At 38.8% G+C, this 16,495-nt stretch overlaps 1 protein-coding gene across 2 annotated transcripts in view; it reads left to right on the top strand.

Moving 5' to 3' along the window:
* Positions 1-16,495, top strand: part of LOC142651931 (ubiquitin-conjugating enzyme E2 E2) — a 200,020-nt gene that overhangs the window by 54,695 nt on the left and 128,830 nt on the right. For both annotated transcript variants that reach the window (XM_075827207.1, XM_075827206.1), the window contains exon 3: positions 929-979. In XM_075827207.1, the coding sequence (XP_075683322.1) occupies positions 929-979 (51 nt within the window). The remainder of the gene's footprint in view (positions 1-928; positions 980-16,495) is intronic.

Raw genomic sequence — 16,495 nt, 5'->3', positions numbered from 1 at the left:
AACGGTCGCAAGTGGCACACTCTGCTATGAGTGACTGCCCTAGCAGCCAATCAGGAGACAGCTGGAGCCGTCAATCAAAGCAAAGGGGCGGTGCTCGCAGCAAGCAGTGCAGGAACACTTGCACATTAAGTCCCGCCGAAGTGGCACATAGGCGGGACTTGACTTGATGTAATTCACTTAGTGAATTAAATATAATTTTCTCGGTCATGCAAGTTGCATGACAGAAACAAAAGGTATGTTTAAATTGCCTTCCCCCTTCATCGCCTTGTCAGCAGTTTTGAGGCATCAAAATTTCTGACATGTTACCTTTAATATACTTTTCTTTCATCATTCAATAATTCAGATTATTTGATAATCCAGCACCCATTATGTCTCAGTTATACATAAAAAGATTGCTGTTAAATACTGAGAAGGACCGCCCACTGGACTCATAAGCCCTGCGTTAGCTATTAGGCCAAAAGTGGTGTAAAAAATATGCTGAATTTCACACTATGCATGAAAAAGGGTGAAATCCACAATGAAAATCTGTGTAATTTCCACTACATTCGGAGCATTCTTCTATTTCCACATGGAATTTTGTAACGTTGTGTGGATGGGGTTAGATAACCCCATCCACATTCATTCTACGGTAAACTGCAGCAGATTTGTGGTGCGGAAACCACACAACACAAGTCCGTGGTGATACTTCAACGTCTGAACACCCTAGGTTATACTGAATCTTTTCTCGCGATCTGCTCAGCTCCTCCTGCTCTAATCTGCTGTCTGCACAGAATGCAGCATGTTCAATGTGACAGGTTCACTTTACAGGAATTTGACGACGTTTTTTTTTTGTTTTTGTTTCTTAAAATACTCCGTAAATAATGTTTGTATGCACTGAATTATGTATAACACTATTTCACATGATTGTCTTTTATCTTTTCCTTTTAAGAATTCAGAAGGAACTTGCAGAAATAACACTGGATCCTCCCCCAAACTGCAGGTAAGTTAAATTTTATTTTATTTGCTTGGCAGAAGAATGCTGTGTGGGCAGAAGAGGATCATGGTAATGTAACCCAGCTTTTGCCTGCTTACAGCTTCGATCACATCTGCGTCAGGGATCCGTTCAGGGGTTCTGTCGGAGCTTTCTGTTGGGAACCCATGAACGGAACCCTGGGAACCATAGGTTACCGTTTGCATCACCATTGATTTCAATGCTGACGGATCCGGTGCAAATGGTTTCCGTTTGTCTCCGTTGTGCAAGTGTTCCGTTGTTTTGACGGAATCAATACCGTAGCTGATTTCGCTATTCATTTAGTCAAAATGACGGAAACCTTGCACAACGGAGACGAACAGAAACCGTTTGCACCGGATCCGTCACCATTGAAATCAATGGTGATGCAAACGGAAACCTATGGTTTGCGTTTGTCTCAGTTGGGGTTCCGTTCATGGGTTCTCCTGACGGAAAACTCAGACAGAACCCCTAAATGGAGCCCTGATGCAAATGTGAACGAAGCCTACTGTAACATTAGCGACTCATGTCCTTTATCAGAAGATGTGGTGATGGTACTTCAGAATATTGCTCCATTAATCTCATTCTAACCATATAGATCCCTGTTATAACTGGGCTTATATATTGCTACAGTCATTATCATAGCAGAAATTTGTACATGTGGACCCTGCCTAAGATACAGTAGGTAGTGGTAATCGGGTAGAATTCTCATAAATATTGGCTTGTCCTACTGAATAGTTTCATTGTGTTATATGCATTGTTATTGAAGATCTGTATTACATATGATGTGTTTTCAGTTGTATATATATATTTTTTACGTTTTTAGAGGTGATTTTCCTCCTGTCATTTTTTATTTTTTTGCTCTTTAAATATATTATAAATGTCATAATTTCGGCAATTCTGTTTTAAATGTTGGATTTCTAGAATGATTTTATAATGAAGTGATGGTACAGTCATAATAAAATGACAAGTCTGCATGTAGATTTGGTTGGTGAGAATGTGGAAAGATTTGGTGGTCTAGAATAGCTGATTTTATTATACAGAGCAATGTAAAAGAAAGGTTTTTGTAATGTACTAGCTTCTTGGTGTGGTCACCATTATCTGTGTGCAGTGGTGTGATCTACATCGGACCCCAAGCTTACTGCACCACATTGGAATAGACCACTGCACAAGGAGGGGTTCTGACTACACTAAGCTACAGTTAGTGAAGTTGATTAATTACCTGAAGATATTATTTGTTTCCTGTTTCGGCTAAAGTCAGCAACAAGGAATACATAAATAAAATAAGGTTATTTACGTCATAAACGAGTGTCTAAAAGTGTCTGTATAATTACCCAATGTTGTGTAAATAAAAAAGAACCCACACAATAAATCATAGTCGTCTGCTGAAGCTGCCATGTTAATTTACTAGCTTCAGAAGTCATGTTTTTCTGTGTTCTCTTTTTGTTTGACCCATTTTGTTGACATTGCTTATGACAGTGTGCCATTTTTTTTGTTTTTTTTTGCTTTCTGACACCTCTTCCAGTTAGAATGGGCACATGGACCCCTTGTTCTTGAGAAAGAAGTAGTTAAACCCCCAACCAATTACACTTTTGTAACACAGGAGTATTTAAATAACCTGTTTTACTGCTGAAAATATCTTAATTCCCTTAAGAAGGCAGACCCTTAATCAAACTTAGGCTATGTTCACACAGAGTTTTTTTGCAGACGGAACTTCTGCCTCAAAATTCCGTTTGGAAGTTTGAGGCAGATTTTCCTTTCCCTGCACGCCGATTTTCGCGGCGTTTTTCGCCCGCGGGCATAGAACGCCGCAAAATACGCTTTCTCTGCCTCCCATTGAAGTCAATGGGCGGTCAGAGGCATAAATGCCCAAAGATAGGGCATGTACCTTCTTTATCCCGCGAGGCGGTTCTACCGCTCGCGGGAGAAAACCGTCCCCGCCTCCCATTGAAATCAATGGGAGGCATTTTCTGGCCGTTTTTGATGAGTTTTGCGGCACGGTTTCCGCGTCAAAAAACTGAACATAGCCTAGACTCCAGAATACAGACTAATTAAAATACAGCCTATGTCTGCTGATAATTCCCCATGACAACCCCAGAGACTGAACATTCCTTTAGCTCTATTGATTTTTTACGTTTGTGAAGAAATAAACATTTTTGTGATGCCCCCTTCAGTATGTTATAAGCTATTCTTTTCATGTATCTTAGAAACTTTGGTTTGATATTTTAGAAGCAAAAGTCAGTCATTTTGTATCATTTGCATTGGCCTTTGTGTTGTGGCAACAATAGCAGCAGAGGAACATACTTTTATGTTCTTCTGACTCTTTGTAGTTGGTAAATAGAACTGCGACTCTCATTCTAAGCTGTAAATAGACAAGTTCCATACGAGAAATGACCTTTTTAGTAATTGCCTTTGATTCATATTTCAGTCTGAGTGGATAAACACTTGCTCTCTAGATAAATCCTCATTTGAAGAGCGCCTACATAGCGTGTCAGCTTTCAGACGACCGGCAGCCCGGATTCTTGTAAAATCACTTTTTTCTGGTAGACGGCTAATTTACACAACAATGTCCTTAAGATGTGGCCAGATCTACACAAGACACAGTTACTGGAATGAAATGCATTGTTTTTCTACATCAATAACACCTTTTAGTTGTGGGACAAAAGGTCACGGTGAAGCGTTTATACATAGAAAACCTTTACTGGCGGCTTTTTTTGCTTTGTGAGAGACAAATCCGCTGTTTTCTGGAATAAATTCTTGTGTATGTTAATTCTTAACATTATGGGAGGATTCAGATGAAGGCTGCATATTGTAACTTGTTTGCTTTTTTGTGTCCGTTACATTACATGCTCATTTGTCTTTTTCTTCCATTGCTTGCTGAGATCAGTCAGGTTGTTGTTGAGCAGTGAAATCTGTCTAAGGTGTAAAAGTTGCCCTTACACATTAAATAGAAGGCAGATTATGTAAGTACGACCGGTTTTCAGATAGCTTTTCTGTGCGAATGGACAATGGGCCGATAAAAATATAATGTTTATAGAAAAGGGTCTGCAATGGGGGGTTGGGGGTGCCAGCAGATAGATTTATGTGTGTATACAACGCACAAACATAATAAAAGGGGAAATAGAGTCAAAACGATCTTCTGATATCTCGTAGTTACAGGTTATAGCATCCCATTGAAGTCTTAGATCTCAGATCATTACTGATTTCCAGAGTGAAATGACTCCATAGAGTGCTCAAACCACTTTCATCTCGTCTCAGGAGTTTTCGCTAAAAGGAAATTGTCACATTTTAAACGTGTGGTTATTGATTTGAATGTTGTGTCAGATTTTCAGGAACAGAACTCTGAGCAATGATAAAGGGTTTTAGGTTGTCCGAAGAGCCCTTTTATTCTGGAAATGATGTACTGGGATCATAGACTTCACCAATGTTCTCTTCTCATATGTGTGTATGATATATAAGAAGATCATTTTGACTGGATTTCCCCTTCAATTGTCAAAATGTAATACATACATAGGAATGACCGTTACATAGAAACGTTGTTTCACATCAACCTACTTTTCACCATGGCCTCTCAGCACCCGGCTCTCTGTTTCCCATTTTTCAGACAAATGAGGTTCCCCATCTACTGCAAACATTCTGATAACACTATTAAGGGGGTATCTAGGCTTTAAATATTGATGGTCTATCCTTTCGATAGGCCATCAATATTAGATTGTGGGGGTCTAACTCTCATGACCACCCACGATCAGCTATTTGAAGCGGTGCTACGTTCTCTTCACTGTTGACATCAGGTTTCAGGCTGGTTCGTACTTGCACAAGGCGTAATTTTTCGGAGCAGCTGTGCATGTTGTTGCAGCATTCTCTTATTGAAGTGAAATGGCTTTGCTGCCGAGAGTCGGACTAACACCGATCTAATATTGATGAAAGGCCATAATTTTTTAACCTCCTTAAGTTTTCTAAAATGTCCTCATATAGTTTCATTTAACCCTGCCAAGGACATATATAATATATTGTGACTTTAAATGCTTTCTGTTACCAGAATATAAGGGTTAGGTGCAATATTCGGGTTACAGCACTCCTGTTAGGAAGCAGCATTAAACGGTTTACTCGTGTGCGTGTGCGTGCACGCGCGCTGGGTAGAAGGCGGGTGGGCTGCAAATGACACAAGGAAAAAGGATCACCTGTTACTGTCCTACCCCCACCCCACTTTTCTTCATGCTATCGCTCTTTTTACCAATGAGAAAGAATATTTGCTCTCTGATATATAGATTTATTCTTTTTGTACTAATATGGTGAGGAGATGAGCAGCTGCACATGTTATCACCCCCTGCACCTAATCAGTCCAGTTGTCGATTCCAAGACTTGGATGTTTATCGCCATCTGGATCGCAGATAGTTTTGGTCTGAGTCTCTGCTTGGGTCAGACTTTAGCCACCAACATAAATTTGTATGCATTTTTAAAAAAAAAATTTGTTTGGATACAAAACTGCATGAAGGCGCGTGTTGGGTGCCCTTTTCACAATGCCGGGTGTCTTCTTACAGAAAATATATGGGTATTGGGGTATAATATGATTTGTTTTTAGTTTATACTTCAATCTTTATTTCAAATATATAACATATTAGTCTTCATGGACAGGAGGTTAGAGATGTGCTTCTAAAAATACTACATAATATAAGCATTTCTTCTAAATTAAAAGTTCACAATGTAATTATTAATTATGGAATCTTTCAGACAGTGTAATGCATATATGTATAGACATGTAGTGTGCTAAAAATTGGTCCAAATATATTTGAGCTGCTGCCTAGCACCAGACAACGTGTCTTTTTTTTTTTTCCAGAAATAGCGCCAATCTTGTACTTGGGTCATGTTTGGTATGCCAACTTATTCACATATTTACTTGAATGGCAGGAAGCAAGAGGCAGTGGGCTTTGTGTTTTTGATTTTTTTCCTTAAGTTAGAAAGTAATCTGAAAATTCTGCTTTTCCTTACTCTTCTAACCTGTTCCAGCTGTGTGTAGGTATAATTGAAGGCAAAATGAATCTAAACTGTCTGAAACCAATCTATATATACTTACAGCTGCACAGTAACAAACACATTGGTATGACATCCTGCTTGTTTCCTAAGCAGTCAATTATGCATGAATTGCCTCTGTTCTAGTACATAGAATTCTGCCTACTTAAACATTATTTCAATTTAATGTTACCTCGGATGGCTTCTTGAGCCTGGCATCGCATCAGGGAACTGTCACAGCGGGCACCGTCACCTCTAGGTGGAAAGTGACAAGTCATCACTTGTCGGTGGCTTTTCCCTGTTAGCAATGTAAAATGAAGCTAATAAAAAACTAAAGTGACGATGACATATCTTCCCGCATCCATAAGCAGGTTATCGCTGTTTTATTTGTGGTGCAAAATGAAATATAATTGAAAAGTGGAATTGAATTTGTTAAAAGAAAATACCCTAGCGCCACTTCCGTAGGTGCAAACACAAAGAAATAAATGTATTAATCGCTCTAGTGTACACCAGTCGGAATTCGCAGTTTAGCATGTGCCTTAACCTAGGTTGTGCCCGACTTTGTTGAGAAAAACGTACATAAATAAGTTGCACACTGTCAATAAATCTTCTCCATAGTCTTGTAAATAAGCGCACATCCTTGTCCTTTTATACGACCGCAAAAAAACGATCCTCAAACCACGGACTGCACACAGCTGGCTTTCGTATGCGGTCCATTTTTTTAACGGATTATTGAAAAGAATAGATGAGACAGATCCGCAAAAACTAACAGGTATAGGACCTACTCTGAGTTTTGCGGATCGGCACACGGATCCGCACAAAAACGGATGTGTGCATGGCCCAATACAAATGAATGGGCCAGCGTGTCTGTCATCCATTAAAAAAACAGATGGCACACTGAAGAAAACAACGGATGTGTGCATGAGCCCTTACACACTTACTTGGTAGAATCTATATTTATTTCTCTTTTTGCACCTCATCTTCAGTGAGGTATGTAAGTCTAAGTTGCCAAGCAACCACTCCACTTCCTGTCAGTGCAACCACCATTTTGATTTCTCACAGTCCCACCTGTTATACAGTAGATTGCAGCTTTATGCTACAAAAACCTGTATATGGTCCAACTCATTTAGGCTTTGTTCACATCCGCGTTGGGGTCCCGTTCTGACGGACCGTCTGAGCTTTCCGTCAGAACAGGACCCTGATCAGACACAAAGCTCCAACGTAGAAGTGAATAAAGCCTTAGACAGCAGGTATCATGAGAGGAATGCACAATAATTTACAGGACTTTAGGATAAAACATGCAAGATGAGGGGGAAAAAATTGAGAACATAAAGGTTTGTTAGTGGATTATGTGCTATTTGTCTAGTACCGTATATACTACAAAGTTTGATTAATTTTACTTTAGCTTTTGTTTGCTTGAATTAAAGGGGATTACCACTTTAAAAGCACATCATTATCCACTTTTGAGAATTGATATCTTTTATCTCTAGCAGCTGAGGTGGTGGTTGAGAGGTTTTATGCAGACTTTATACTCCGAGGTGTCCCAGTTTTCTTCTTTGAAGATCACCTTTTTCAATTGTTGTTCTTGACCCAGACTACAAAAGTATGCAAGGATTGCTCATGACCCCAGTGTGCTAAATATAACAGGTAATGAGGATTAGATAAACCGTTCTGTATGTAACACATCATAGTTATGTGCCTGGATATTGCTGTAAAATTAAAACCATGAAATACTTTGATGTTGTTTTTGCCTGTGTTAAGAAAGCAGATGATAATTCTGGTAACGGTTACCATTCTGGTATTAGCTATGTTAGGTATGTCTGGCTGTCCAGTTTTGAAGACCTTCTGTGGAAAGGAACATACGTTGGAACCATTACCTATTCGGCTGCCGGCGTGCGATTCTGCCCGGCTTGGTCTGTTCCTCTTGGAGTGCCTTCTTTTCGTCTGAAATTTCAGTGCATGATCCTGCATTTCTGGGCTTCTATCCCAGTGAGTACAATGGTTGTTACCAGCATGGATCTATAGAGGAAGGCGCCAAGAGAAGTAATTGTGGAGTCGTGGCTGTTTTTAAATCAATTGTGTGACCATACAGGTGAATTTTCCTCCTGAGGAGATCTACTATACTTTCTACATCGGAGTAAATTATCTCCTTGCATGGTCTTCCTGGCACTTATTGGATGTCGGAGGTGAAGGTAAAAATCCATTGAAAAGCTTATAATATCAAAAAGTTTTTTTCTTCGAACATTCAACTGCCTGAGAGCTACATACAGACTCGTGGGTCTGGGAAAGAGACTTCCTATTGTGATCAGCTTTGAATTGGAATTATCCATCTACTCGATGAGAGTGAAAAAAACGTGCTTATAACCACATTTATTCAATTAATGAGGCCATTTTTATTGTTGAGAGCCAAATCATATTACATACGTAGGTAGAAAATATCTTCCTTATTAATATCACTAACAGTAACCTCGAACAGGCCCTTGGGCAATAATTGGATACATAATACATATATGGTTGGAAACCGCAGGTGTGAATACAGTCCAGCGGTTTTCCATTTTGAAATTCAATTGTATAATTGTATAACATATACATCATGTTATATATCCATTTGGTAATATCAATCTTGTCTCGAAGGGTCTATTGTATATTATAACATCAATAGTTACTGTCAAAAGGTCCTTTGGCAACATTATTATACCTAATACATATATGGTTGGAAACCGCAAATGTGAATACAGTCTAGCGGTTTTTCAAGAAATCGTCTTGTTAATGTGTGGTACATATATATATCATACTTTATATTTTTCTTGTAATATTACCTATATTCTGAAGGCTTATTACATGTTATATGATTAACCATTGTTCTAAACAGGTTTCTTGGTATTTCTGATACACATTGAATATATGTTTGGAAACCGCAGGTGTGAACATATCATGGCGGTTTTCCTATTGGAAACTCTTTTGTAAAATGGTTTGAAACACATACATTTGTCACACAATTATTAGGTTATACTACTTGTGTTTTGAATAATACTCGTATGTTCTTTCCCTGGCCAGGAGATTTCTCTTTTTAAATTGTTTTTTGTATATGTATAAATTTACTCTTTCCGGTATTATCTGGAGTCAAGAAATAAAATAATTATTCAATTTTATTGAGCCCAAGAGTGCCTATTTACATTTCTGAATCTCTTTTTTCTTTTTTCTTTTCTATTTATGTCTGGCTGGGAGCCTAAAATTTACTAAATATTCTTAGTTCAGGGACTTCTCTGGTTACAATACACTCGGAGAGTCTTCAGACCCTTTCAATTTTTTCACATTTTGTTATGTTGAGGCCTTGTGATAAAATAAAAAAATATTCACGTTTTCCCCTATCAGAATGATAATCAATGCCCCAAAGTAAAAAACAGAATGTTAGTAATCTTTGCTAATTTATTGAAATGGAGAAACAGAAATATTGCATTGATAGAAGTATTCAGACGCTTTACTCAGTACTTAGTTGAAGCACCATTGTCAGCGATAACAGCCTCCAGTCTTCTTGGGCTTGATGCCACAAGGTTTTGCACACCTGGATTTGGGGATTTTCTGACATTCTTCTCTGCAGATCCTCTCAAGCTCCGTCAGGTGGGATGGGGACTGATTGTATAGTTTATGCAGCCTAAAATATTATCGTTGTCGGGAGCACATCTCCCTGTGTAAACACGTTGCACTACTGACTGACCAATTACAACGATCGCTGGCGGCGCTCCACCGCGATTGTTCCCTCGACGAGTCACAGTGACTATCGGCTGTCTATGACGGCCGATGTCACTGTTCTGTCACCATGTGTTTTGACATGGTCACAGAAAAGCACCATGACGTAACTGTACTTCATGGTGCCTTAATGCAGTGCAAACCATGACGTACAGTTGCGTCAAGGTGCGTTAAGGGGTTAAAGAGTAACTCTCTCCTGTTTACCAGTGTTTTCCAACAGCTGTAATAATGGCCCATTAAAAATAAATACCTACCTGATAAAGAAAGACTAGCAGGCATCTTCCCCCTGTAAATGTAATTCAAGTGACATCACATTAAGGCCTCATGCACACGATCGTAGAGTTTTGTAAATGTCCGCAAATACGGATACGTAGTCATCCACAAGTCATCCGCATATCTGGCATGCTGTCCGCAAATATGGTCCGTAGTGCATCCGTATTTACAGATCCGGAAAAAAAAAGGATGTCTACAAATTATGTCACCATGTCCCAAACCCTTGCATAGCAACGCCTCCGCAAATTACGGAACGGCTATGGATGCACATTCCTAGCCGTCCGCAAGTTACACGTTCCCAATTTACACGTTCCCATGGACTTCTTTGGGCAAGTCTGTGCTGTAATTACGGACAGGAATAGGACACGTTAAATATTTTGTGGATCATTTCTACGGCCCGGAAACATCCGTAAATATATGGAAAGGTGTCTGTGCCCTATAGAAATAAATGGGTCCGCAGATTATCTAGAATTACAGATCTGTAATTATGGATGAAAACTATGGTCGTGTCTGTGCATAGGGCCTAACTCCGAAGGAGCGGGGAGAACACAGTGGTGTCAACCTCCGACAACATTGCCTGTTGCTAGGCAACTGCATGAACTTGAAGGGGTTTGTGTCAGAATGGTTTCCCGGAAATAAGCTTATTACAGGTTGTCCTGCTACTGTGGCCCTCAGCAATTGGCTGTAATCTGTGGGGGAACACGGCAGCAAGTGTTCATCTTTCCTGCAGTGCCACCACAGGAGAAATTAAGCATTACACAATTCTTATAGAAATTATTGTGATGTCCGCTCAACGCATTGACATACTGGGTCCCCCAGAGATACTCTTTGTAGAAACTGTGTTTACTTTTAAATTATGTTCACTTTCTAATAGACACAGAAATAACTTTTTCTTTAGCATTCGGTAATAGATTTATTTATAACTATTCAACAATAACAGTGCTTTGTATATTTTGGCATTGGCAGGAATATACTTGACCATTGTCCACATACACTCATTGCAAACCTTGGCTACACAGTCCGTTCGGTCCTGATAAAATGATAAACACTCAAAATGTCACGTTATTGTATTATGGATAATGGCTTCTGGGTCATGCGCAGTAATTCAGTCTCATACTTAGAACCTTGCTGCTGCCAAGAAAGTGACAATGGCCTCTATCCAAGCCTCATTTTTACCCTCGAATACAGAGCTACAATTGTATTAAGTACATTACAGTTCTGTAGTTCAGAATGATGTACACAACCATGTCTGAAATAGCACAGTGTATATAAAGTGTACATCTATGTTAAGGTCCCATGCACACGACCGTAAGTGTTTTTACTGTCCGCAAATACGGATTTGATGATTATGGTACACACCTGTAGCGGTCCGCAATTGCGGAAGCGCCCATAGACTTCTATGGGTGAGTCCGTGACGCAATTGTGGACAAGAATAGGACATGTTCTATAATTTGCTGAATATTTCTATGGCCCGGACACACATCCGTAAATATACAGAAAGGTGTACGTGGCCAATACAAATGTATGGGTCCGCAATTTCCGACAATTACGGTCGTGTGCATGGGGCCCTAAGGGATTGTTTTATAGCAATGCCCTTATTAGCTCATCATAAATCGAGTATATTTAATGCACTGAATGGGCAGATGCAGGATGCCACCCATCCTCAGACAACTATAAGCACAGTTGATATTAAGGCAGTCTGTTGCTTTAGGTAGTTGGCTGATTACGAGTTGTCCTAAACTGCAACCAACATCGTATAGAATTTTATAATTCTGCAGCTGCCTGTTCAATCCATGGAAATTACTCTGTTTCTGAAATAAAACATATATGATAGTGGAAGTATATACAGAAATTCCAACGAAACAAAAAAAAAAAAAAACAACCAAATTAAACATGATACCAAGGACTCTTACGCATCACCCTTTCCCATCCCTACTGCAGAGATTGGCTGTTTTGTCATCTTTTTCTTCCTCAACGGGCTTCCTAATTCTGGTAATCTGGTCACTTAGGAGGAAACATCTACCCTGACTAACCCATGTAGCGATTGTGTGCGTTCACGTCTTCAGATGTTCAACATCTCAATGATAAATTATTGGGTTGACTCTCAATTATCACACACTCGTTATAATGGAAAAAAGTTAATACAAAAAAAAAGTTCCCAACATAGCAAAAAAGAAAATGAAAAAAATCTGAGCAATAATTCTATTTGGATTGGAATATTTTTGGGAAGATCAGATAGTTATCAGACCTGATGGATCACCTTATCTATTTATATATAGTAATTCACACTACAGTTAAAAAAATTTTTGTTAAATTGTAGATGAAATCCCTAGGTTTAAACCCAAGCATACTAAAGACAAATTATTCCGGTACAATAATCGTTACCTTTGATCTTTTGTAAAACACAGGCATATAATTGGTACAACATATGATATGATGTTATGTCTGTATGTATTTAATAGTATTGGAATGATTAATATTATTACTATGTTACCGCTGGATACAGATTGATTACGTTGTTTATTCAGTTTGCAACAAGACGATCCTACTGATATTTTACCTTTATGGGTAACGGTTTATCAGGGTGTAATTTCAGAAATATGTAGAGTCCTTTGTGGAATTGCTTAGAAAAGTGAAATGTCTCCTTTCATTTTGGTTTTTTATACTGTGTGTAATCAGACTATAACCTTGTGCTTTACAGTCGGCTTTGAAGAACGCTACAGTCTGCAGATAAATAGTTCAGTGCGCGCCATCTCCAGTAAATACCTTTCATGTGGTGAATCCATGTTTTTTCTGATTGCAAATGGCAAGTAAACCATTCTTGTTTATGCATTGCGATAGCGGTCCAGGGGATGGCGGTGTATGTGCGAAGATCATTTTAAAAGCACTGTTTACATGCTGCCATTAGTATCGGCTCCCGTCTACAGTGCTAAATGTAAAGTACAGACCGGCGTTCTACTATTATTTGGCCTTGTGCCATTACTATTGGCTCAGATAAAGACTGGCTGTGAAAACAAATGGCAATCTGCAGGTGGCTGACAGAGAGTGCCGTAGCAATCAGGGCAGGATTGCAAGAATGAAATGTTCAGATACTTGGAGTAGTATAAAGTGACAGCCGTGATATACTACTTGACAATTCCTAAAGCGATAACATCTGTTAATGTTTGCTTTTATTAAAGAGCATAGACAACTAAAAGTAAAATCAACTGTAAAAAAAATTGTTTCACTGTTCTTTAGTTATGTTTTTCTTCGAAAGCTGGGTGACAACCAACATGGCTGCCATTACAGCTCAGAGTAGGGTTGCCATTCAACTTTTTCTGTCTCCTGAATAACAAACCTATTTAAAGGGGAACTGCCACCTCTCCTGACCTGTCCATTTTAGTAAATGTTTCTATTCCCCATAAAATAACAATTCTGGAACATATTTTCTTAGAACTCTGTATTGTCCACTTCATCCTTTTATTCCTACTGAGAATTTATGAATAAATTGACAACTGGGTGTTAACATTCTCCTTGTTAAAGGGGTGTGTCCCTACAGTCATCTGTCAGCACTGATTGGACAGTGTCACTCTGTGTAGGGACACACCCCCAACTAATAAAACACCCAGTTGTCAATTTATCCATAAAATTCTAGGAGAAATAATAGAAGAATGGCACAACGCAGAGTTCTAATAAAACATGTTCCAACAAAATTGATACTCCACTCCTCTGCTATTGATATTTGCAGTTCAAGTCTCCCCAAAATGACTAACTTTCCTATCTCACTCGTACCACTGTTTTTGAGATTAAGATGACTTAATAAAAGACGAGCTGGTGACTGTTAACTGTAATCGGTTACTGTACAAACCCCCTCTACATATTGATCCTCCTTGTAGAGCCCTACAGAGTGGGGGATTTTTTTTGCAGCGGCCCTGGCTGTGGGCTTTTTCACACGGCCGTATAATGTATCTGTAATAGGTCACAATAATGCACAAATCCTTTACTGTACCTCGACATGCCTCCGAGGCATACACAAGATTTATCTGTCCGATACTGTACGAATCAGACAGAAAAAATACTCCATCAGATGCCATATGTACTGAGGTATCCCCCCCCCCCCCTAGCATTGCTTGTAGGGGATAATATGTCCGTACACGCGGAGTACAAAGCATACTGGATGGCAAGCTCTGTGCATGAACCCTATTAGAGGGAGATTATAAACCGGAGTCGTCCTCTCTGATGTCTATGTGTTCCTATAGGATATAAAGGACGAAGTTTCCTTATGGGATAAGCCCTTTATTTTTCAGAATTCACTAGAAGTATCATATGTTAGTGTCTTATGAGTGCTGACATTACAGAAATGACAGAGTGTAGGTTTTCCACTATAAATAATCCCTTCTATATATATTTTTCCCCTTAGTATATTTGTATCCACGTTCATCCATCCCTATTCTTTTACTGCTGGTTTATTCATAACTAAGAAAAGGCGACACTGAATTCTTAATAACTTGACAGAAGAGGACAAGTGAAGGACATACAGTATATTTAGTGGAGTTTTTTTTTGTATTATTATTAGAGGAAATGCTTTTTTATAGTGTCTGCTCCTAGATATTACATAGTTCATTCCGGACCGCCACTTTCTCAGATGCTACTTGCTTTGATGCATGAATGTTTACAGTGATCAAAGTGGAGTGGAGAGCATAATCTGCGTCTCCGGTCTCCATTGTCCTTTCAGACAGAATATGTTCTCAGTTAATCACTTTTATGTGGAATATGAGCGGAATTTATTTTTGTATCAAGCATTAGAATTTATTTATTGGTTTCAATGACCCTCAAAATATATATATATTTTTTTAAATCAGAACATTTTTATTAGATTTCATCAAGGTATACACAAACAAAAACGTATAGAAAAATCCACAGAAAAAGTACAGTAAAGTACAAAGTTCTTCCCGCCCAACGCTACCCTAAATAGAGCTGTGTCAAAATATAAATGGACCTGGAAATTTACAGAAAGTCCCTGAGTGTTTTACTCCTGTAACATTATGGAGATGTTTCAGATAGCACTAGTTTTCTTAGGTGCTCGAGATAGGGCCCCAACCCAGTTGAGATATACAAGAGAAGTATTCGGCACACTCTTGGAAAGTGAAAAGGTTATTTTGATTTTGATTTTCTGTTTTGCCAGTAGCTTACGTGCAACGTTTCGGTCGCCTGTTTAGGCATATAGCTGGCGCTGAAGTATATAATGGCGGCTTACCGCTAAGTGAGCGCTTCACTTAGCGGTAAGCCGCCATTATATACTACAGCGCCAGCTATATGCCTAAACTGTCCCCAGTATGGCTCAGTGCCTGACGAAGGTCTTGCGACCGAAACGTTGCACGTAAACTACTGGCAAAACAGAAAAAAATCAAAATCATCTTTTCACTTTCCAAGAGTGTGCCGAATACTTCTCTTGTACGGACTGGTACCAGTTTCGTTGAGCTCCTATAAGGCAATATTCTCTACTGCACTACACTCTGGGATTGTTAGTTTTTGTTTTTTTTCTACCCAAGTTAATACAGTGTCTACTTCCCAGAATGCAAATTACTAGAGCATGCTCTGTCTAGTCATTGAGCCAGCAGGAATTGCTGAACTATTTTAGCTCTGAAGCCTGCAGAACCTTCGTTTCAACCCTGGAATATAAACTTTATCATAAACCTTTTATTGTGACAAATCTAAAATAATTGGGGACATTTGGAAGGGTGCAAATACTTATGGATGTCTACACCTTGGAAATTCTTAAAGGGATTTTCCACTTTTTACAATCTTTTTTAGAAGTGTCCCTGAAAATATGCTCATTACAGGTTGTCCCATAGGAGAACCAGCATCAAGCGTTCAATTTCCCTGCAGCACGACAACAGGAGAAATGAAGCATTACACAGTTTCCAATAAAATCAATGGACTTTCTTAGTAGCACTCTCTGCTCTGGTTAAAAGATGGAGGTCCCAAATCATAATACTATAATGAGGTATTTGAAAATGGGGTTTCTAAAACAGGCAACTCCTTTAAATGATATGTCAGTAGATATCACGGTTATATTTGTGTCTTGAAGAACTCTCTCAGAAGGGAAAATATGAGTCCAATAAAAAAATTATCCAAACATAGTAGTTATTTGGGAGTAAAGGATAGAAGGCTTAGTACAGTGATTATTTATAGCAAAAAAAAACAAACCTGTTTTTTTTGTGTCATGCCAGGGCTCATTAAACAATGGAATTTCATATTGGAATTTAAGATGTCTCTATGTCATGTGTTCATTTAAACGTGGATCCATTATCGTACTAATGAATGTAATATTGTCTGTCGCTGCTATAAAATGACCCTATATGAGGGTTGGGTAACGTTAATCATTTTGCATAGTTAAAGTTGCACTTAAAATAAATCTTCTGTTTAATGGAATCTACAAACATTGAGAGAAATTCCAGTATATTTTGGGTTCTGCATGTTAACAACTTCCAT

Source organism: Rhinoderma darwinii, chromosome 5 (genome assembly GCF_050947455.1).
Source record: "Rhinoderma darwinii isolate aRhiDar2 chromosome 5, aRhiDar2.hap1, whole genome shotgun sequence".
NCBI lineage: Eukaryota > Metazoa > Chordata > Amphibia > Anura > Rhinodermatidae > Rhinoderma > Rhinoderma darwinii.
Note: the sequence above shows the minus strand (reverse complement) of the source record. Positions and strands in the feature narration are given on the sequence as shown.